This window comes from Scardinius erythrophthalmus (assembly GCF_964197995.2).
Source record: "Scardinius erythrophthalmus genome assembly, chromosome: 25".
In the NCBI taxonomy this organism is placed as follows: domain Eukaryota; kingdom Metazoa; phylum Chordata; class Actinopteri; order Cypriniformes; family Leuciscidae; genus Scardinius; species Scardinius erythrophthalmus.
This window is the reverse complement of record NC_138245.1, coordinates 8346867-8371892: the sequence shown is the minus strand read 5'-3', so window position 1 is coordinate 8371892 and position 25026 is coordinate 8346867. Positions and strand designations below refer to the sequence as shown.

At 37.3% G+C, this 25026-nt stretch overlaps 1 protein-coding gene across 1 annotated transcript in view; it reads left to right on the top strand.

Moving 5' to 3' along the window:
- The window catches only part of LOC308685345 (bone morphogenetic protein 7-like), a gene marked incomplete at its 5' end in the record, with an annotated part of 11057 nt that extends 693 nt beyond the window's left edge, over positions 1-10364 (top strand). Inside the window, 6 exons of the mRNA XM_081357047.1 lie at positions 3230-3422; positions 6076-6218; positions 6990-7205; positions 7397-7473; positions 7562-7672; positions 8771-10364. Coding sequence (XP_081213173.1) covers positions 3230-3422; positions 6076-6218; positions 6990-7205; positions 7397-7473; positions 7562-7672; positions 8771-8920 — 890 coding nt within the window. The 3' untranslated portion in view covers positions 8921-10364. The remainder of the gene's footprint in view (positions 1-3229; positions 3423-6075; positions 6219-6989; positions 7206-7396; positions 7474-7561; positions 7673-8770) is intronic.
- Positions 10365-25026: the final 14662 nt, after the last annotated feature.

Sequence of the window (25026 nt, the reverse complement as noted above, 5' to 3'; positions counted from 1 at the left end):
TTTCTGATGACTGGCAGAATAATTTCACCCTGGAACTCACCCGGAACACCCTAGCAACTACTCAGAGCACCTTAGCAACCATGTAGCAATCAGCTAGAACCTTTGCAACTACCAAGAAATCACCTGAGGAAACACATTTAAAGGCCCTAGCAACTACCAAGCAACCAGCTTGTCAAGTAACCACAACCTCCTAGGTAGACATGCTTCCCTTCAAACCTGAAATCTCTCTTCAAACTACCAAATTGTATAAGCACACAATGATTATATAACAACCTTCAAACTTCACACCTCTCTTCAATGTTTATATAACCTTCAAACTGTTTTAAACTTCCTGTCAAGGTTTTTTCAATCCAACTATCTAAAATATTAATGTGTTAATAATTCTGACATTCTTCTGTTCTTGTCTGCTTTGACAGACTAAGATTAACTGGTTGGAATGGACCTAATACAAATAAAATAAAATAAAATAAAAGTTTAATTGTAAAAAAAAAAAAAAAAAGTAAAATTGAATGCGTTGTCAAGCTAACATCAAAGTTTGCTTTCCAAACTTTCTTTTTCTAGTTTTCATTTACAAAGAGGTTGTGGTTTTCCAGCAACCTGGCTGTGACCTCATAGAGCAGCTTGTGGTTAAAATGACTCCCATTTTCCATGTTTACGTGTTTCACTTGGAAGTTTGACACAGACACTGATGCTCCATGAAAATGTAAAAATCCTCCCCAACCTTTCTTATCAAAATCAAGACCTTTCGCACTTATTTGGCCTGGTACATTTAGACTGGCATGTTTTTAAGCCAAAACGGCATTAAATGAATTGTTTGACATGGAACATGAGGCTGCAGCAGACACCTAGTCAGTTTACATTTAAGATAAAAAGTCGACGAAGATTATCATTACCAAACAAAAATGAACAGTGATCCCTTATGTGAATTGTTAATCCAAATTCCCTGCAACTCTAAACTCAAAGTAGAAGCTCGTACAACAAGCAGCATACAAATCGACCTGTTTATGTTCATAAGCTGATTTTGAAGAAAGTAAGCAGATCTTACCTCAGATTTCTTGCCTTGGTATCAAAAGCCGATTAGACCCCCAATTAGTTTTTCAGCCATCTCAGAAAACACATTTGTCATTGTCTGATATTTAGCATTTAGCCTAGCATTGAGACAATGGAATGTTCTCTTATTAACTTCTAAAACCACTATTTGTAAAGTTTATGCAATAATTTAATTATCTTTGAATCATCTTTTGAGGGTTCTTCTAAGCAAATATTGATATATGCGATTGATTGATTGATTGTCATGTATATAATTTGATTAAAACCTTTAACTGATTGATAGCACATATCCCACAACTGAAAAGGCTTGCATCAGCAAGAATAATTGGTTTAGCTCAACAGAGATTATAACAATTAAAATGGTTTGTTCTGCCAAGTGTATTGGCCCTCATTCCTGTCCTCAGATCAAGAATTAAGTGTTAGAACACATCACATGGTGCAGCATGCATATCTGAGCGCAGATCATTGCATCATATGGTATTTCACATAAATGCACCAAACCTTATACATGCAATTATTACCTCTATAAAATACCCGTGTTATTCTTTCCACTGTTTAATTGCGGTCAAACAAATGACTCGCTATTTTGAGTATGCACATACCTCAGAGTTCTTCCTCTCAGAGTGCTTCACCAGTAACTGTGCTCTCGCAAGATAGTGAGATGTAGGGAAAGACTCAAATCTTCGCAAGATTTCACAAACTCACAGACAGGATGTGAATGAAAAGATGAGGAATCATCATGACTTATTCCCTGCATACCTGCAGGAGGTCACTTGAAAACCTTGGAGTAAGTGGAGGGGTGTTAATCAAGGATGACAGATTGGTTAGCATCGTAAAAACACCACAATATACTCCAGGAAATGTTCTGCTCATGCCACCACCAGACTGGAAATTCTAAGGATGGCCTTAGCTGAGTTAGGCTTGGGAGGAAACAACACAGGCGTCAAGTCTGTGTCGGCTAAGACTTCATTCATATTATTATAATTTTTTCTCTGCACTCATGGAGATGTTTATGGGTATGGATTAACAGATTCAGATGCCAATTGCCAAGAACAGAGGAAATGAGGCCTACCCCAATGAAAGTATTAGCTTGGAACTGTTTGAATTTCCATGATGGTTCAGAAGGTTATGCTGGAATGGTGACCAAAAAATCATCTTTGGTGAAGCTAGTTGATCCCAGCATCCACAACCCAACATATGCTGGTGATGTGGTGGTCTTTTCAACAGAATAGGAACAACCTTGTCCCAGATGTGGTCAACCATGTCTAGAATATTTGGAACAAGCCAGATGCTACACAAGACCTCTTCCTTATCCGGAATTAGATTAATTTACCACAGTTAACAGGTCTCTCAGGTTAGCATGCCAAGGAGTCTCCATCTGAGCCACCGATATACCATCTGAATGTGCATGTGTATCCATTACGTATATGTATATGTATATGTGGGGCACCGTTGGTTTCCGGGCCAGGCTCTTAACAGAGCTTTTCTTGTGGTTGGCACATGTGTGTGATTGAAGTCTATGGTGGGTGGGTGCAGAGCATGTGGTTTCTCCCCCAGCTTTGCTCCCCAGGGTACCCAGCGCCCAGATCAATCACTGGCTTATGGAAGCAAACATTTCTTTTTTGGACACAGTGATGTGGGTGAGGCAATCAAGTGTAAGCGTTCAGTGTGACTCGACTGTGCTTCTGACAGAATGAAGTCTGGGTATGGTGACTTATGCTGTGGTGTGAGTGTGTGTACTCATTAGTGGGCAGCGGCACTGTGAAGTTGAATGAGACAAAAGCCTGTAGTTTGCATTGAGACCAAGCGGTCTTGAGTTTTTAACCAACTCAGCACAGATTCTGACATTTTACATAGATAACTTCTATGCAAAATATCAGTTAATAACATTACATTGGGGGAGTCACTTAACAAGAAATCAATGTGGACTGTGACAAATAGAAGTTAACCATTTAGATAATGATTTTTTTTTCCCCAAATAATATTTCTATCCACAAGGACAGTCACACTGTGACTATTTTTCACATTATTGTCTTAAAATGCATGTTAATGTGCAGCTAAATGAAATGATAATAGAAATAAAAATTATAATAGAAATGGCTTTTTTGTTCTTGAAGGACAGTTCAATTACATTTCATACAAATTAACTTTTTACTCAATCATCTCTCTCTTTCTGAAGTGGACCCAGATGAAGACCTCCATTTATATCATCAGCACCGTAGAGAGTTCCGCTTTGACCTCTCCCGTATCCCGGTGGGAGAAACCTTGACTGCTGCAGAGTTCCGTATCTACAAGGACTTTGTGCACGAGCGTTATGAAAATGAGACATTCCGTGTCAGTGTGTTCCAGGTGCTTCGACAGCAGCCCAAAAGGTATGTCATTATAAAATACATTAGAAAAAATAATTGTATTTGGCCATTCAGCCCATGACATTGCCAAGAACATTCCTTGTTCAATTGTGCATGATTCAACAGTGCATGATATTTCAAAATGCAATCAATTGCTACTTCTTTCAAACTACTTTCTTTTTCGACTGACTTTACAAATCCCTTCTCAACTCCTCCCCTCCAACTTTCTGTTCTATTGTGGAATGTAACACTCACTTTCATGATCCAATCAATTATCAATGTATGATATCACGTCTTGTTCTTTCATTGAAAATCTGTTCTATTGTAAAATATGTCAGATATTGGAAGTAAAATGGGCATGGTGTTTCACATTGACTTTAATTTGGATGTGCATCTGTTTGCCCTGGGCCTTTAATGGTTTTGTTATTTATTGTGTCAGCTGTGAGTAAAGGATATAATTTTTCAGATATGTGAAAGCTAATGGTATGTTCAAGTTGGTTGGGTTTTTAATAGAGCAGTGTCTTATGGCCTCTAGTCATAATAAAAAATACAGTGAAATGTCTGAAATGAAACATATGCCACCACTCACACTTTTTAAGCCTAAATGTGGGAGGAATGGGCCTACACACACACACACACACACACTGATTTGTCTGCCCAACGGTACATGTCTAGTGCCAGGGCTCCCACAGAATTCCTCTATCTGATTTACGGTGTGGCCACTAACAAGCAGTGAGGGCCGCCGCCATTACAAAGCTATTACTGTCAATTATTGAGATGCAAAGTCCTCAGTGGAAGGGAAGTTCTTCACCCCAGACATCTGGAGAAACACCCCATTCCTCAAAATGATTTCCCCTTCATTCCCTCATCCTTGATCACACCTCTTTGGAAAGTTCTGATTGTGTCCATAAAGTAACAAACCTGAAGAAGTCCTCCAGGTGAGACATGCTCAGACAGACTCTCTCTCTTAAGTTCTCCATTGCTTGTCCTAAATTACATGCACACTAAAGCATTATCCACCCCCGATGCACACATTCCCTGTGAAGACCACCCATTGTGAATCATCCTTCCTGCACCTCTCCCATTGTCATGCAGAGACAGTTCGCCCCGTTGATGCGCACAGACAGCAAGGCGACTAGACACCTAGTCTCCTGATGCCCTCAAGGTCTGAAATCCTACCTGTAAGTCAAGTCATTGTTCAGGAGAACCATCCAGAAGCCCCCGGTTTTCATCACCAGAGGACAATCTGATGTCTTTTAACTAACGCCACATTTAATAAGAGAGAACTTTGAGCTGTCTTGGAAACATGTTGTTGCCTGTGCAGCGTCAGTTGTTTTTGATTTTATGGGTCATATGAGCCAGACCTCAAGTTCTTATCTCATGGAATAGAGCTTATTTTGTGTTATCTTTATCTGAGAAGGATAACAAGTTCTGGCATGAGATGACATTTTAGCTTCTCATTCCTTGTCTGCAAAGAAAACCTCATGATGGAATCATGATGTTAATGCTAATGATGCTCCTATTCGACTACATTATGAATTATGCTTTACATTGAATCTACTCATTGAGATTGAGATATTTGATGTGTGGCCACATTTACCATTGTCTGGCAAATTTCTGGCAGATTTCGTTACAGTTTTATGATCTCACAGATTCGCTTTGTGTTGACCAGGAAGTTGCTTGGTTTGAAAGTTACCTATGTGTGAGTTATGCTTTAATACATTTCTACCTCGCTGAAAAATCCAGCATTTCTGGTCACCAGGTATGTTTTGCATGCTAGGACCTGCATGGGAGGCTGGTTGCTGGTTTGCTGGTCAACAGCAGAGGAAGCAGGAGTACCTGTGGACCAGCTATGGCTACCAACTAGCTACCAACATGGAATTTATGCCGTGTTTATGCTGTATTTTTCAGCAGGGTACACTATTTACATCAGACAATGAATGGACCTATTTTGCCTGTGAAATTTTGCTAATGTAACCCCACCTTTACTATAAATATATAGAAAATTTAAATCCACATAAATTAGAAGGTCTAATCATTCTACGTCTGTAGTTAGTGGTGCTTGGTCTTAATATGAGTTAATTATTTCAACAAACTCACCCATAAACATTAAAGTTCAGCATGTATCTTGTTCCTCACACTTAATGCATCATAAATGATTCCCTTAAACTCATGTGACTTGTTGAGAATTGGTGTGCTACTTCACTACTACTACTACTACTAAACAATCTGACTTTTAATTTTCACCTGGCAGACAATCAAACAGACGAAAAGTCCCATAGACTTACACTGAGCGAGGGGCCCAATTCAAGCCATATCTCGGGACTAGAATGTCATAAAAATTTGGGGGTGGGTTACTCCTACTGACTTGTACAGCACCCATCGCATGACAAAAAAAGATATTGTGGCCACAAATTAGAAGCCACAATTTACCTAAAACAAGGAAACAAATGAATAAATCATAGGAACAAATTCTTAATTCAAAGCCACAATATCTTGTTTTTTCCCCCTCTGTATGTCATGTGCGGGGCCTTGAAGACTTGGACCAGTAAGCCCAGAACATTCTAGGACCTGCATAGCAACATGTGTTTTTTATTGTCATCATGTACGCTTTTTTTTTTTTCGATCGTAGTATAGAGCTATTGACCCATATATGACCTCTTTTGACCCTGCTTAGGGAGCTGTACCTGCTGGACTCGCGAGTCGTATGGGCGGCAGAAGAAGGATGGCTGGTATTTGACCTCACGGTCACCAGTAACCACTGGGTCATAAAACCTGGTCAGAACTTGGGACTGCAGCTTTCTCTGGAAACCGCATATGGTAACTTCAAATATCAAGATATCTTTATAACATAACCTGCCAAACTACCATCCTACCATATGGCAGAATGGTACTTAAAGGGATGGTTGATCAAAATTGAAAATTCTGTCATTAATTACTCACCCTAATATCGGTTTAAACCCGTAAGACTTTCGCTCATCTTCGGAACACACATGAAGATCTTTGTAATGAAATCTGAGAGCTTTCTGTACCTCCATTGACAGCCTACGCAAATACCACGTTCACACCCCAGAAAAGTAGTAAAGGCATCAAAAAAAGGAACCCATTTGACTCCATGAGTGCATTTTTTTGCGTAATAAAACATAATTTACCACTTTATTTACAAAATATTAATCTCCAATTTCTTGTCTAAATCGCCAATGTCTTTACTACCTTTCTGGGGCTTGAAAGTGGTAGTTGCATAAGCTGTCAATGGAGAGACAGAAAGCTCCTCATTTGTGTTTCCGAAGATGAACGAAGGTCTTACAGGTTTGGAATGACATGAGAGTGAATAATCAATGACAGAATTTTCCCTTTATGGTTAGTTCAGGCAAAAATGAAAATTCTGTCATCATTTATTCACCATCACGTCAAACCAAACCTGTACGCATTTCTTTCACCTGTGAAAGACAAAAGAAGATTTTTTTTTTTTTTAAATGTCTTAAAACATCAGGGGGCTCCAGTGTTGTTCTGAACAACAAAAACAAAATATTGTAACATGAGAACTCATAAGCAGAATATGCATCATGCAACTCATATCGCCCTCTGTAGGTGAGAGAATGAACCCAAGGAGAGCAGGTCTGGTGGGCAGCAGTGGACCTCAGAATAAGCAGCCATTTATGGTGGCGTTTTTGAAAGCATCGGGAATCCACCTCCGTAGTGTACGTTCAGCATCAGGAAACAAACAGAGGGGTAACCACCGTTCTAAAAACCCCAAACCTGGTGTTGCACCCAGCCAGGTGGCTTTAAAGACAGCTGAGGCCACAGGTGACACTTTTTACAATAAAATGTTATCTTGTGTTTGTTCATTGTTGTAATTTTCAGCCTTATGCATTTTTTTTTAATTCTACCATCCGACATACAGTATATACCATCATACTACCTAACGCTAATAAATATACAGTTTATTAACATACAAATGTGCTACATTTAATTATCCTTCCTCCTGTTCTATGCAGACGGTGCCAGCGTAGATCCCAAACAAGGCTGCAAGAAGCATGAACTCTATGTGAGCTTCAGAGATCTGGGATGGCAGGTATTGGGATGAGCTAAGTGTTTCAGACTGCTCTTTTATTGTGTGCCTTTATCTCATCTAAACTTTCTCATCTTTCTTGCGTTTCCAGGACTGGATCATTGCTCCAGAGGGTTATGCTGCGTACTACTGTGAAGGAGAATGTGTGTTTCCTTTGAACTCTTATATGAATGCCACAAACCATGCTATTGTACAGACACTGGTAAGTCCCACAATCATTTTTTACGTTAAATGAATGGTTAACCCAAAAATGTTTTCATCATTTACTGATCAACGTGTAATTTCAGTCTCATATGATTGTCTTTTTTGCATGATTATTTTCAAATGTTTTTGTCCATACAATGAAAATCAATAGGGTCAAATTATTGATCAACTCAAGTACATAAAGCTCAACCAAAATATGGTGACACGTCAATAAAATCAAACCTCACTGGTAGAAAATTTGTGAGCCAAGGTATTCTAAAGGGCTTTTCACACTTGAAATAGTTAACCCTGGCCATTCTAAACCCCAGTTAAACGGAATCCTGGGTTATCTTGCTTCACGTTCCACACTGCTCATAATTTACCCAGGGTTAATAATTAATCCTGGATATTCATTTAATGACATTTCACACTGTAAAATCCTAAACCTTGGGTGAACATTCCAATTTGCATATTTGATGTGTCAGTGTCATTGATTGGACAAACACAGCACACAAGCATTGTGCCTCCCCATATTATATATTTCTGACTTTACTATCAAGTTTTTCCTGAATGCAGCTTTCGAACTATAAATGTAAAAATTAAAGTCTCTTTGTCACACCAGCTGACACATTTCCCATCACCTTTTGACATTTTTTTCTACATTTTTTTATACAACATGCAGTGTTTCTGTGACTGTTCAAACCCCAATAATATAAGGTACTTGACTAGTTGTCTGTTGTGAAGCATCTAGCCATAACATTTTAACACAGCATTGTTTGACGCTGTGCACGTTTGGGCTCAAGACTGTAAAAGCGGTGCTAACCCTGCTCCGGAGCAGTGTTTCATTTGGTGTTAACCCTACTTCTAAATTACAAGTGTGAAACATTCCTTTACCTGAGGTTAAAAGTGGGGTTTAGAACGACAATAACCTGGGGTTAAGAGCAGTGCCCTTAATTAAGCCCTTAAATTTGCAGAGCCCTCTTTGGAGTTCTGTACAGGAGATGGACATTATTAATAAAAAATGTATTCAAGTTTTAAACATTTATATACTTATGCTCTGCAGCTGTTATAATCATAATTTTTCACTTAAAATAATTTATTTCTCTGGTCTTTCTAGGTCCATTTCATAAACCCAGAAACAGTCCCAAAGCCCTGCTGCGCTCCAACTCAGCTGCACGGAATTTCTGTTTTGTACTTCGATGACAGTTCCAATGTAATTTTGAAAAAGTACCGCAACATGGTCGTCAGAGCCTGTGGATGCCACTAATCACTACTTCTGCCCTTGCCGGAGGGATTCATAAAGTATGGAAAAAAATACGGGATGCAAATACTTATTTTTTTAGTGACTATCAGGTGCCCAGTGAGGAAAGAGACTCATTACTGGATCAAAACCGGACTTTTCTGTTAGAAGAAAATACCCTCAAAGCATTCATTTTCATGTAAGACTCAAAACTCCTGGAATTGTTTGAGGTTGACCAAAGCTGAGTCAAGTGTGGGGCCTTCTGGCTTTCATTTCGGTATAGAAAGCCAAGTTTGGAGTATCAAAGAAGACATGAGCAGATACAGAGAGCCTCACAGATTTAACCAGACTGATCAGGGAAGATGCAATTGATTTAAGCACATTGCTCTATTGAGTTGTAATTACAAACGTACAACTTGTACACACTATGTTTTCTGTATATAATTCACTTAAGTAATTTCTGGGAAATCCTGCCATGACTAACCTTATCAAAAGATCTGAGACCACTAGTGAAAATGCTTGTGTTTTGGTGAAATGAAAATTATTTTATTTTTTAATATTTCCTTTCCTTTAAGAATTATATTATAAGCATAACAATGTGAGTAAAAAGTTGAATGAAAAACAAATATGAATTTGAGAATGTTTTAGTACCTGGTATGTCCCTCTTTCAGCATGAGTTGAAAATGTGTGCTTCGGTGGGAGAATTTATAATCTTAAATATTTATTTTTAATTCTACATCAAAATTTGTTTATTTGCAGGTTTAAATGAGATGTTAAAGGTATAGCGGAGGATCTCTCCGAATTTTAGATAAGACCCGCCCTCTCCACTTTTTGAAAAGTTTGATTGATTCACCAGAATGATTGACAATTAGGAGGACCAATAGTATAGGTGATCCACCCGGAAGTAAAAAATCCTCCGCTATACCTTTAAATCACAGAAATTCCTTGTGGTCGAAGTCTTTCAGACCCCACTGTATTTCAGCACAAGATGTGAGTTAGAAATTCAAGTTCTGGGTGTCTGTTACAATGAGTCAAAGCAATATTTTCACTCTTCACATAATTGCACTATTTCAGGACACTCAACAAACCCTTTCACATATGTTCAGCATTCGTTTAAGGACTGCAGAAAATATGAAATTCAATTTTGCCTTGGAGTCACTTTGGTTTCATCGCATACATGAAAGAACACATGTTTTCTCTCAGCAGTTATCAGTTCCTCAGTCATAAAAAAAAAAAAAACGTGCATGGATTTGGCCTTTTAGAGGCTTCAGTCAAGCTCATAGTTTCGTGTTTACAACTTCACTGGCAATTGATTTCGAGTGAATATATTTAAATTACTTTGGATCTCATTCATTAATAATTGTACATACTTATGTCGAGCATAGAATAGGTTCTCATGCTAAATTTCTGTCTCAATATGTGTTTTGTTCTGACCCCCATTCTGTTGTTGATGAATCCAGTGTCAAACGAGAGTGCCAATCAAGATCCTCTCAATATACCTTAATAAAAACAATAGCACATTATCACAATCTCTTGTATTGGCTAAACAACAGGGCTTTTCTTAACCAGTTAGCGCTCTATGCTATTAGTAGGCCATTAGGCTAAGCAGTTATCTTGCTAAACAAAGGCTATCTGAAAACACAAAGAAAAGGAAATGTTGGTAACACTTTATATGAATTATGCTTATAATGAATTATAGCTCTACTGTATTTATACTTATTTATAAGTATTACTATTTTATACATATATTTATAAAGACTCATTAAGACCTATGCATTATAAGAACAGTTATAGGTACATTGATATGATTGTTATAATTACGCATAAGTCATGCATTTGCTTTTTCAATGCGCATGCTCATAATCCATTATACACTGATTTATAAGTATTAATTAGTCAGTCGTATACGGTTACATTGACTTTTTAATAATTCAGATTTATCATGTGAGTTTATAAATGCATAATTGATGGCTTTAAGTAAAATGAAAAGATAGGCTGCAATTTTCCTAAAGCAAATGTTAAGAAATTATGAAGATGTGCTCATTATACATTTTTAAGTTGCTTACTTGTAAATGTAACTAATGAACAATGATTCCTGCAATAAAATAATGGAGAAAAAAAACACAGAAATCATTAATACAAACAGTTGAAAACAAGTATCTTTTTTTCTGTAACATAATAGCAAAACACTGCAACAATATTTTTTTTACAGTGTAATTCCAAATTGCTATAAGCAATACCATGCATATGACTGAGGAGATATAGATTTTAACAAATCAGAATTACCATTCATGACCTCTAATGCAAACATTAGCCATTAAAGAGAGAATTGATAACTAACTGGTACAGCAAACAAGTGTCCCTGGAACTATTTTTTATTCTATCATTTATAAATTAGTGTATAATGGATTATGAGCATGCACATTTAAAAAGCAAATGCATGACACATAATTATAAAAATAATATAATTGTAACTATAACTGTCCTTATAATGCAGTATAGGTCTTAATGAGTCTCTATAAATATATTTATAGAATAGTAATACTTCTAAATAAGTATAAATGGGGCTATAATTTATTACAAGCATGGGCTTCATAGAAAGTGTTAGCGAAATGTTTCATTACTGTAATTATTATAGTAACTGTAATACAATGTGTAATTTTAAACACATTAATTAACATAAATATCTTAAAAGATAAATGTCGTTTCTACAGACACTAAATAGAGTACACATAAAAAGTTGGATGGAAGCGTTTTTGGGTTCATTGGGGACAGATTTCTGATAAGATCTTGCACAACACCAAGAGAACATGTTGAACCACAATAAATACCTTATGACAACCTAATGATTAATAATAGAAAGAATCATTAGCTCAGCATAAAAAACATTATGCAAATGGTAAGTCCACACAGTCTCAAGCATGCTTATAAATCATACAGAATGAAGTTTTTTTGTGATGGGTAGGTGGGTGTGATGGGTAGGTTTAGGGGTAAGGGGACAGAATATACCAGTTTGCAGTATAAAAATCATTATGTCAATGGAGAGTCCCACCAAAGATAGCGCGCGCGTGTGTGTGTGTGTGTGTGTGTGTGTGTGTGTGTGTCTGGTAATTCATGTGACTCATGTGTCAGTATTGCAGGATGTGTGCACCTGCAGTATCCGAGTCATCACTTAGCTCGTCCTCTCCTGTGAAGAGTGGCCAAGCCAGCAGGTGGGCGGTATCAGGGGAGAGCATTTGGTTATGATCTGAACATTCGGAATAAATCAAATGATAAAATGAAATGAATAAAACTGTCTAAAGAGGAGGTGATAGATTTTGGCAGATGAAAATGTGACCCGTGCAGCTGTTCTTAATAACGTCGATACAATACAACATTGTAGCGGTTCGTTAAAGAGAGGCTCCAGTGATGGAAAAGATGATTTTCGAAACCAGATGTTTGGAGAACTGAAAAACATTTTATATGCCATATATATATATATATATATATATATTAATGTTGTTCAGGAAATATGTTTTATCATGAAAATTGCAATACAAAAAAATCACAAAGTAACCACTTCACATTAATCAAACAATGTAAATGTAAATATTCTATGAAATTAGATGTTTTGTGTTGTTTTATCAGAGGGCTTCTACTTATGGGATGGACATGAGAATGTTAATGATTAACTCGGCGTTAGGAATTACATAGACTCCCTTGTTCAGAAAAGAACACAAATATACTTCCTACAATATCCTTTTACAAATAGTGTGTAAAACAGAATACATTATGCAAATCTTTCAAACAGCAGTATGCTACATTATTGTTACATGCCCTCATTATACTGCATGTCTAATTCAGCTAGTGCCATCCAGTTATCTCATGAAGTTGTGTGTGTCTGAATGGAAATGATAACAGATATTTTTCCCCAGGTATTATAAAAATCTGTGGGTTGCATATGTAAACATGCTATAAAACAAAACAATGTATACACTGTTGAGAAGGAAATTATGTCATAAATATTTTTGCATAGGCCTAAATATGCTGTTTATTTGGTCGGCTTTTAGGAGTACACCAGCATATTACCACCAAGCTACCATACAGTCCAATGTAAAAAAAAAAAAAAAAAAAGAGAGAGAGAGAAAAAACAAAGACTCCAATATCAGATATCAAAGGTTTTTAAGATGGCCTTTATACCAATGTGTGAGCATTATAAAAATTATACACTACAAAACATAAAAATAACTATTGTAATACCCTACTTTGTTGTTGTACTGTGGTAGTTGTAAAAAAAGGTCTTATATGCGTTTTGCAGCCTAACTGAATTTGGGGTTGACAAGATTTTCTTTTTTTAATCTTTATTGAAAGAAGTATCTATGCTCACAAAATATTGTGAAATATTTTTACATTTAAAAAAAATATATGTTCTATAATATATTTTAAATTGTAATTCATTCCTGTGATGAATTTTCAGCAGCCATAACTCTTATTATACTAATATGCTGATTTGGCTCAAGAAAACGTTTCTTTGGATTATCCAATATTTGAAATTCTTGAAATTCTCCATTGCGCAGCACTCTGTATGTTGTTAGGATGACAAAGGTATAAAAGTTACATTTATACTTTGGTCTGCCTCAGCGTTCATCAATGTCAAAATGATTAAAATGGCCAATCAAATCAAAGTAGGCGGAGTTTACAGCAAGAAGCCTCAGTTCAAAAGAGAGTAAATAAAAGATGTGAATATAAAATTATTTAATACATGTCAACTGGTTTACGATTGAAATGTTAAACGACTGACAGTAACATCCAGTGATGCAAACTACCCGACTTTTTTCACAAATATGGCTGTTTTGAATGGAAAATATATGTGATTCATATAATTCCTAACTGAGTGTGACGAGACAAGAAATGTTTTACTATTTTAATGCAAAAAAATTTAAGACATGGTTACGGCCTTGCTATAATTACACTGTTGACCCTTCCCTCACCCCACTCTTAAACCTAGCCGAACCACCAAACTTGTCCCTAACCTTACCTGTGTCCTACCGCAATAAAAGCGTTTTGCTATACAGCATGAACTCAATAAGTACATTGTACCATTTTTTTTTTTTTTCTATGTGAGTACATAGTAAACCTCATATAAATTGTGACCATTAATCTCACTGACGCCAAACTTTTGAATGGTAGTGAACTTGATTTGGTAACATTGCAGTTACTATACATACACATATTTGCAAAAGATGGCAGTTAGAATGTACACATAGGCCTACTTATGTATATGTGTAATATTTGACTGTAATTCAGATTTTTTTTAAAGCAAATACACTTTTTGTTATAATTCAACAGTACATAATTCAGCCTTTAGTTGCTCAATCTTTGATTTTTGAAATTTCCCTGAACTCAGGAGCTGTGAAGTGTCTCTTTCTTGATTTATCTTTTATCTGTGGTGTGGGCTTCTTTTCAGCATTGACCAAATGATGTCCAGCCACTTCAGTTACGTCCTGATTGGTAGGTTGTGATGAAGAAGCGGGCATATGCGTCAGTGCCAAGCACACGTCACCCACCCTTAGTTGGCGGCATTGAAGTCTGCAGGATTGACTTGTGTGTTGAGGGTTACAGGAGGACCAACCATGCCCACACACGAAGAAAGGCAGCCCTTCACTCACTTCCAGAGACAACTGCAGAAATGTTTTAAATATTTTAAAGAATAGTTCACCTGAAAATGACATTATATTTTAATATAATTTTTACTCCTTATGTCCCTTCATTTATTGTTCTAAAAAAAAGAGATCCTTGGCAGAACACATATTTTGTGTTTCAGAGAAGATGGTTGGAATAGTAAGACTTGATTATTCCTCAATATGCAGCATATCAGGAATATTTCTGTCTATGTGTGTGCTTACCTGCGAGTGGTCATGCTCAATCTCCACGTGCAAACAAGACAGCGCAGGTGTGTGTGAAGGTGTGACCTTTAACACAGTGAAACGTTTCAGCATCAGCTCAGGATGTAATTGAGCACACTGCTCCAAATCTTCTGTCCTTAAATCCTCCACCCGCTTCAGTCGACCACCCTCAAGCTCCACCAAAGAGCCTTCTATAAAGCGACGGAGAATGTATAGGGCAGAAGAGGAGGATGTAGACTGTGTGATGGTGTTCGATAGGTGGTTGTGTTTTTCTGCATCTCCTCTCCAGACCAGTAGGGGGAGTTCCTCTCTTGTTTGATTTTCACCTTGCCACTTTGATCCTTCAGGCACTGCATGAGTAGAACAGTTCAAATCAAGCGGCTGATGGTGGTCGTACTTTGTGTTGTGTTTAAAATGTTTTTTATTAGAATCTGTATAAAGTAGAGAACCTAGAAGTGGGTTGTTTTTCACATAATGTCTCTCACTGTCTCTTTTGGAGCAGCTTCTTTGACTCTGTGGTTCGTGGTACCAATGTGAATACTTCGATCTCTCATTTTGCATGCACATTTTGACTTCCTCATTTGGAACATCTCTTCTTAGAACGTCCCTAACAACCCCTGTATAGAAATATGAAGCTGACAACGGGTCGACTTGTGGATTAGGCAGCTTTCTGAAACCTTGGACAAGTCCATGTCCTACTCCTGGAGTTAAATAACTCCAGTATGAAGTACCCCTTCCAATACTATGCAGCGTATTTGGGTCAGTCACAAGTAATTTTGATGAAGGTGGCAGATATCTACTGTTAGTAGAGATCTGACTCAGTGAAGAGTGGATCTGATTGGCTCCAATAACACAAGAGAGGTCAGGAGAGTAATTATACAAGTTAAATGCATCTGTGACAATGTCAGGTGTGGATTCCCGTACATGTCTAGGTCTTCTGAATATTAATTCCTGATTCCAAAAGGGTGAGGGGGTTTTAAAAATGTGTTCAGATGACTGTTCATTGGAATTTGGTACAGAATTCCATTTTTCTAATTCTGAGGAGGAACTTGTATTTCTTGCCATTAGCACAACAAAGATTGCACAGTATCACATTTGACATAAATTATCTGTTGTCCTCCTCTTTCTCTCTTTAAACGTCTTGCTTAGTGGTTTTGGAGATATGTCAATAACTTAGTTTATGAATTGTTTATGGTGTAAGTTTTCTTATGGGGAAGATCATTTAAGATGCTTTCAGAATCTTAGGGCGTCAGCTCTTAGCATTCAAGGCTTTGATAGTTCTTTGAGTTGTTGTGATGGGTAAATTGATTTAGGTATCAAAGGAGACAGATGGCATCACACTAACTGGAGAACTGTTGGGTGGTTTCCAGTGCTAAGAATTTCTGAAAAAAAGCCAACAGACACAATATTAAGTCTTAAAAAACCTCTGTAAAGAACATTTTTAAACTTAAATATGCAGTATATTGTGAAGTTTACTATTTTTACAATTTTAGCTTTTGTGTAATGCCGCATTCACGCCAATATGTGTCAGTATAAAGTCTAATACCACTGTTGTATCAGCAAATAAAAAACAAACAAAAATGACAACATAAAATTGAATATTTACTGTCTTAATGCATGGTCTCATTATTCATCAGACCATGTTATTTCAAATTAAAAAACAACTTGTAAAATTTTTCTCAACTTTTATTAAAATGTAATAACTAGATCTTCCTCTGAAAAAAAGATTGAGTAACTACAGTTTATTTTGTAATCCCTCCCTCCAAACACCGGATTCCAACTATTTTTCATGATCTAATCAAGTCTTACATTTTCTATCACTGAATATCCTGTTTATACATCAGATTACTTAAACAGTGCATTTCCTTACTTCACGGTAAGGTGGTGTTGTTTTGATTAGAAAAAAAAAAACTGCTTTATTGCATGGCTCTGTCTTAATGTTTCCATATATCTCCTTTAACTGCCAAGATCATTTCTTTTTTTGTCCAAGTGTAACGCTGTGGAAACAGTGCTCTATACTTTACAAGTGCCTCTTCACTAACAATTTGAAAACTTAATGGTACACTAATAACAGCATTCAGCACCAGACGATCTGCCTCACACCAACTTCAGTCTGCCCCCGTCAGGGCTTTTCTATGGCTACAAATTGTCCATAATAACAGTGCATGTTTGACTGCTACAAGGGTTAAAAGTGAAATAACTGACAAGTAGGAAAGGTTTAAAAACCTTTCACATACTGTTTTGGAATGAAATGAATCAAGAACAACTAAATATTTGTTTGATCTAATTTCTGAATGGGATACAATCGGTCCTTTTCCTTTGATTTTGAACCCAAAATGTTGAACTTATGAAAGTTTTCAATTCCCACGCTGTCAGAAAGACATACTTATCACATATTAGCACCTGATGTACTGTTGAAAGAGGTATGTACTTATTCAAATCCCCCAGCTCTTTATTCAAATGAAATGACCTAATACTGTCATTCAATATTTATAGCCCTCAATCTATACATATACTTTAGAACATAAAGAGACCATTTTTCAATAACACCCTCTCAGGCAATACTATACAAAACATCAGCACCAAAGGGCTTATTTGAATGAGGGATATGCAAATACAAGAATTGCTCATTACGGTAGGACAGCTAACAGCTGATTTTTACATGCAAAAGTGAATATTTATCATGGAATTGGTGCCAAAAATGTTTTATCAGAATTGCATAAAAAACTGAATGATCTAAAATAATCCTTATCAGGTCTGCGATTTATCCACAGCATGATTTATCTATTCTTTGCTGACTTCAAACAGTTCAAGAGAAATTCTAGTTTTTTTATTATTATTTTTTTTTTTTTACAGTCCATCTACATAGCAAGGACAGCACATAACCACAATATACCTTGCATATTGTTAAAGAGGAGGTTCTGGCTCTGGTAATATCATACTTCCCTCTAAAGCTAAAAATGCAACTGTGCATTAAATGCAAATTCAATAATGTAGGCTGACTTATGAAAGCAAAAGTGTTATGAAATGAAATGAAAAATGAAATGAAACAACTAATTTGATGTTTACGAAACAACATATTACAGTGCTAATTTCTGACTGTATAAAATGATTTCTCAAATATAAAAGAAGTACTGCAGCCAAAACACATTATTAAAGATTTATCTTACCTCTAGACACCCCTTGATTTACGTAACATAAGGGCCTGTGCTGATGAAATGCTGTGCATCCAGTTGTGATGCTGACTTGCATATAAACTCTTATTTTCATTCCTCCTACTCTCTCTCAGTCTCTCCCACTCTCCTCTTAACTCTGTCTGACGCTGAAGCTTGCTCGCTCTCTCTCTCTCTCTCTCTCTCTCTCTCTCTCTCTCTCTCTCTCTCTCTCAAATGTGGCATGAATGTGGGGTGGGAGGCATTAGTTCTCTTTAGAGCAGTTTTTTTCCTCATCATAGTATGAATGACAAACAGGTTTAATTGCAATATACAAACTTATGGTACATTATCAAAAATTTTGATAACGATTAAGATAGCAGCCTAATGGCCGTTGAAATAATGTGAAGAATACCAAATAGTTTTAGTGTAATATTTCGAGCGTTGTTCAGCGCAGAAACGCTTTCATATTCGTGTGTGTATAAATGTGAAATACTTTTAACATAAATGTTGGTAGGTAGCCAAATGCACGTGAGGGAATGCAAACAATGCACTCTTACAACGACCATATCTCCGAAAGACAACATCGCTGAGTTGAACAGACAACAGAGATGAATGCATTCCCCAAAAGCATTGTTAGTAGATCGTAGAACATATATCCACCAATGGTCTCTACGATCAACTTGGCTCACGATGCTTTTGGGAAAAGTAGCCCAGACCTGAATCAGCCTTTCGTGGCATTTGAATTCTCTGGTGTAATGCAATCTCATGCAGAATGCAGGGCAGTGGTTGGAGTAAATGAGTTTCTTCTCGTTAATGATGCGCACCGAACCGAAAATTGTTATCACAAGTCGCACGCGCGCGCTTCATAAAACACAATGCTGACATATTTACTGTATCTAATTAAATCACAGCCAGTTTGCGATTCGAAAATCACACTGACTAAGCAATATAGCGATTTCTATTTAACGTTGGTACATCATGCAACTTTTGTGTGTGTGAAAGTCATTCATGAAACTAAAATGTAGCTGCCCTCTTCCCACTCTGCAACCCACAAATGGGTCGCGACCTACAGTTTGAAAACCCCTGTTCTAAAGTAATGTTAATACATTTCTAAACAGTTGCTAGGATTTCTGGGTGGTATCTGGGTTGATGGCAGTTGCTAGGGCATTTCTATGCAGTTGCTAAGTTCTGAATTCTGAATGGTTGTAAGAGCTTTGCTATGTCAAGTCAAGCCAAGTCAAATCACCTCTGCTTATATAGCATTGTTATACAGCATTATAAATTGTTTATAATTTAGTCAACCTCTTGTCAACGAGGTCTTCACAGGGGGCCGGTCTCTAGGGCTTGTCTAGCTGTTGTGGTCTCCACTGACATCCAGGGCGTTTTGGTCGTCTCTAGGTGAAGGCCTACCATTTGGTCTGGATACAGAGCAGATCTGGCTGACTACGGTAACCTTAGGTTAAGAATGAGACAAACAGACTAATAATAGCATAGATGTAATTCCTCTTACGATGTAACAAGTACATCGGATCTTATGGGAAGTGTTCCCAGTTGACCTAATTTATGCAGCCAAACAATACTTTAGCATTTACATTTGACATTTAATCATTTAGTAGACGCTTTTATCCAAAGTGACTTAAAAATGAGGAGAACAATAGAAGCAATCAAATCAACAATAGTGCAACATTATGCACGTGCTGTGACAAGTCCCAGTTTGTCTAGCACAGTACACATAGCATTTTTTTTTTATATATATAAATAGATAGAACAGACATATAATAGAATAGTACGTGGTAATATTAACATGTCAAGTGTTTATCCGTTTCTTGAAAGTGGCTAAAGCTGCCCGGGTTAGGTTTGGCAGGTCATTCCACCAGCAACAGTCCATGTAAAGGTCAGTGAAAGTGATTTTGTGCCTCTTTGGGATGGCACCACAAGGAGCCGTTCACTTACAGAATACAAGCTTCTGGAGGGCACATAAATCTGTAGTGAGTGGTGAGTAGTGAGTTTATTCACGGGGGTGCAGAGCCAGTGGTCGTTCTGTAGGCAGTGCCTTGAATTTGATGCCAGCGGCTATTGGCAACCAGTGCAAACTGATAAGGAGAGTTGTGATGTGTGCTCCCTTTAGCTTGTTAAAGACCACTCTCGCTTTTGAATTCTGGATCTGTTGCAGAGGTTTGACAGTACATGGTGGAAGGCCTGCCAAGAGAGCATAACAATAGTCCAGTCTTGATTGAACAAGAGCTTGGACAAGGAGTTGAAGCACTGAAGTGTGGTTTCTGAGATGTCCATTGTTATGAGGGTTGACAGGAGGATCTGTTGGTTAACCATGTCAAAAGCAGCAGACAGATCCAGCAAGATTTGGAAGCTGCTCTTGCCACTCTCAGAGCTGCACTAACTGAGAGAAAGGGAGTCTCAGTTGAGTGGCTGGTTGTTGAGCAGGAGGTTCTGTGTAGAAAGGTAGAGACTTGGTTTAACACCACACGCTTGGCAATGAATTGGAAAGGGATATCGGTCTGTAGTTTTCTAAAAGTGCTGGATTGGAGTGGTTTCAGAAGCAATGGGCCTGCATCTGAGCCTGCTCAAATCTGAGCCAAACTAAGCTAAGTGGGATCTTTCGATTTGTGCCACTTCATCTCAGTTTAGAATGATGCTTGTGAAGAACATCAGATAGCCAGGGGGTAGAAGGGGTGGCGCGGACTGTCTAGATGAAAGGGGGCAAAAGTTGTCTACACAAGCTGTTAGAGTGGAGCAAAGAGCACCAGTAGCACTGTTAGAATCTAGTGATGAGAACTAATTAAGGGAAGGAATAAACCATATAGGGTTAACTTGACAGAGTGTGTCTGCCTCCCGAACAACTCTAGGAAGACTGTTCCAGAGTTTGGGTGCTAACTAGGAAAAGGATCTACCGCAGAAGAAGTTATTTTGAGCATTTTCAACTGGCCAGACTGTTGAGACCACAGTGGACATTAAGGACTATGCAGTTGCTACGGTTTTGTGCCATTTGATAAGGTTTTTTGAGAGCTTGTTAGTTTATTATATGGTGTTCTGGGTTGTTGCTATGCATTAGATAAAGTGTTCTGACTGTTTTTTTAGCACGTTGCAATGCATTTTCTAGGGTAGATGCCAGGGTGTTGTTAAATGGCTGCTAAGGCATTTTGAATTTGTTTACAGTTGCTAGGTATTCTTAGCCTGGTAATACCAAACTCTGCTACTTCGCTTTGCTTCGTAGACAGAGTCTGGAATGGCATAATAGAGAAGTGTTTTCTCTCTCGCGGGGGTCGCTTGTCTGAAGTTTAAAATCATTGGTTACCCGTAAGCCAATCACATGACTTTTGGTTATGGCGTGTGTTATGCGCATGCTCAGCCGCATCTAACTTCCACTGTAAACACATGTATGATGCGAAAACAAAACCATCGAGCGAAATACCGGAGTAAACATGGCTGTGAACGACTTTTGCAGATTATGTGAAGTAAATCTACGCATCCACGGTACAATCAGCGTCTACTTCACGGCTCTCAGCCCGCCCTCTGTTCGTTGATTGGCCCGGCCGTCCGAAGGCCGCTGGAAAACTGAAAGATAAGCTGCTATCTCAGACTGACTACAGAAGCGAAATGAAATTGAGCAGAAGTAGCAAGTCTGACGTAGTCAGGCTAAGGTATTCTGGCCTGTTGAAAGGATATTATTATGTGGTTACTAAAGTGTGATTATGAAGGCAGATGTCCGAATGTTGTTATATGGGTTCTAAGGTGTTCTGAGTTGTTGTTAAGGTGATGATACACAGGGCAACTTTTTGAGCAATGTTGCTTGGGCACTTTCCCATTCAAAATGGGCAATACATTTCTATCTGTATAATTTAGATTGGTCGTGGGCCCTGTGTCTCATCTGGTTGCCCGTTGATGGCAACATTGCCCAGCAACATTGCTCAAAAAGTTGCCCTGTGTATCATCACCTTTAGTGGTATGTGGTTGCTGGGGTTTGTGTTTCAGTTCAACGGTGTTGCTATGCAACTGATACAATATCGTGTCTGCTTGTTAGTATGTTTATATGCAGTTGATAAGGTGACTGGTTTTTAACACATTGCAATGCAGTTGCTAGGGCCGAGACCAAGCTGTTGTTATACAGTCACTAAGGTGTTTTGAATCAGTGTCAGCACTTTGCTATGTGGTTTCTAGGGTTTTGTGTGTCAGTGCAAGGGTGTTGCTATGCACTTGATAAGGTGTTGTGAATGCTTGTTTATTATGTGGATATGCTGTTTCTGGGTGGTTTCCAGGATGTTGCTGTGTGATTGTGAGGGTGTTCTCAGCAGTTGTTAGCATGTTGCTATATGGTTAGACAGGTGTTTTGAGCAATAGCTAATGTGATTGCCAGGAAATTCTTGGTGGTTGTCAAGTTGTGTTGATTTGGGGTAATCAGTGGTTGTTAGGGTGTTCGCTGGGTAGTTGCTTACTTGCCCAGTCAAGGTTTAAAGCCCAGGAAACACATGTAGGGTACATCGGGGCTAAAGGCTCCACAGGGGTAAAAGGCTCCTTTGATTTTGTTTTCCTCCAAACCACTAGATGGCACAAAAACTTGCAGCAGCAATTTCCAAAACATCCGCTTTTCAAGATGCACGTGGATTTTTGGCTGATCCTTGACGCGATCGACAGGCAGCAGCACAAAGTTGATTTTGTGCTAATTTGATCAAATGTTTTTTTTTTGTTTTTTTTTTTTATGTTTAGATTTAAGTAGCAAATGAGAATCGCTAAAATTATTGAATATATTTTGAAACAAAAGTCTTGTTAATGATTTTCAGTTTTGTTCAAGGTAATTAAAGCAACAGTTTTTCAATAACAGAAGAATATGTAAAAGTATGGTATTTGGGGTAAAAGGCGCCCCTGCTGGCAGGGCTAAAGGCACAATAATCAACATGATAATAAACAGCTGGCTGACTTTTCCATTTGTTGACATGACATGGTAATATCATATATTAAGTTGGGTGTCCACTTTATAGAAATAATCACCCTATTTATAATGAAACCATCATATTTAAAAATATGATATTAATCATTTCACATAATAAATCATGATGCTACAGTAAATCTAAATGAAATGATTATGAGATAAAAAATATTAACATATTTTAATTACAGTATAATTATTGAACAAAAATGAATTGTTTTATTTATCAAAATAAACAGAAAATAGTACAAACTTTGTTAAAGTGATTGTTTTGCGCAGGTTTGAGCTTAGACATCATTAAAAAATATATATTATTTTAACTACAGTATTTGTATAAATACTGTTTTACTGTTTGCCTTTTGCCCCCATGCTGGTGAGCCTTTTGCCCTGTGTGTGGGGTAAAAGGCACACCTTGCCACATCATACATTTATAAGATTTTTAAACAAAATAAACCACTTTTATGATTTATTTTCAAACAAAATCTGTTGCTCCATAAATGTTCAAATATATAGTGAAAAGCAATTTTTTTCTTAAGGTGTGCCTTTAGCCGCGTTGTACCCTACTTCTAAAAATGTATACATTGAATGCACTATAAATAATTTGAGTAAGTGTCCACCAAATGGATCTGCTAGTGGTGCAGAAACTACACATTTAACCTTTTTCTACATTAAAATATGATTGTAGTTTGCAGACAGCAGCTCTCTTGAAATGAAATTCTCTTGAATGATGGGAAACTCCAATTTCATGTTTTTCCAATGGGGTTACTTTTTACATAGTTTCTTCCTACACCAAAATTGAACCCAAACATCAGTCAGATGTGTCAATATTATCAGGGTAACCCATTTGCACTTTTGCTTTATTCTGTTTGCACTTGAAACGTTAGTGACATGCTGCGACCACAAACACTGAAGTGAAGCCCACACACAGTCGCAAGGATTCTCTGTCTGAGTCATATAAGAGCTCTTTAACACCACACACCCCTCCAAACACATACACATACACTGCATGAATGTCAGTCTGGATTGTAAAGATATGTGTGTGTGACATTTAGAGAGAACTAATGCTGATACAATCATGTTTTCCACACATCCCACACACTCTTACAGCTGTGGTAAACTAATCTTCAGACGCAACAGAAGCTCAGCTGCACATGTTCTAAGGACAGTTGAAGCAGAGTTTCAGTACTAAACCAGAGAGCAACATTAACCTCAATTCTGATCCTCTCAGCCACTCATGCGCAATATTGTCATCAGTGGTGAGTGAATGTACTAAGGAAACAACCATTATTCGATCCGTAATAAAATAGTGTTTTTTTTTTTTTTTTTTTTTTTTTTTTGGCAATTTAGATGTTGCAGTGGTTACTTGAGTGATGCCATTTATTGTTTTAGATATTTTTTGATTCATAGTTTGTATGTGGGTGTTCTTTAGTCTAACATTTACACAAGTGGCAGTTTTTAACTGTAAATGTACGATGGTAACACTATGTACAGTAGCACCTAAAGTTACACCTAAAGTTAATATTCAGGTCAGTATGAAGTATAAATAAATAAACAAAAACGTATCCTGATCTTACTGGTTTTGTTTAATTGCCACTAGATGGCGCTTTGTATGTATCTTAAAACTAGACAGACTTAAAAAAAGTGCACACAAAAATGTTTTACTTCATATGTTGTACTGCAGCTGAAGTGGTCCAAATCCAAATTTCTCCTCAAATTATTATTATTATTATTATTATTATTAATATTATTATTATCTAGCACACTCTTAACCATGAGGTACATCCCAGGATGATTTTTTAAACAGCACTTAAATTGAATGTACTGTACAGAATATTATATATTGACTGCCTTTTAGAGTTACTATCCAAAAACACACATTGAAAGATGAATGTGATGAATGTGTGTATACGCACAAACACACACACATAAGTTTAAATTTAATTTAAATTTCATTTTAAGTAAGTTTATATTTAATATAAAATGAATACAGTAATGGTCGATTTGTTTTTAGTGCATTTCATCAAATGTTAAAGAAAAACCCATCTCCTTTCATGGAATGACCTCTAAGACAAAGAGAGTTTGAGAGACAGAGCTAGCTTTAATTTTCTTAGCACTTCCTCTCTCGTTACATAACCCCTCCCTCCTTCCTCT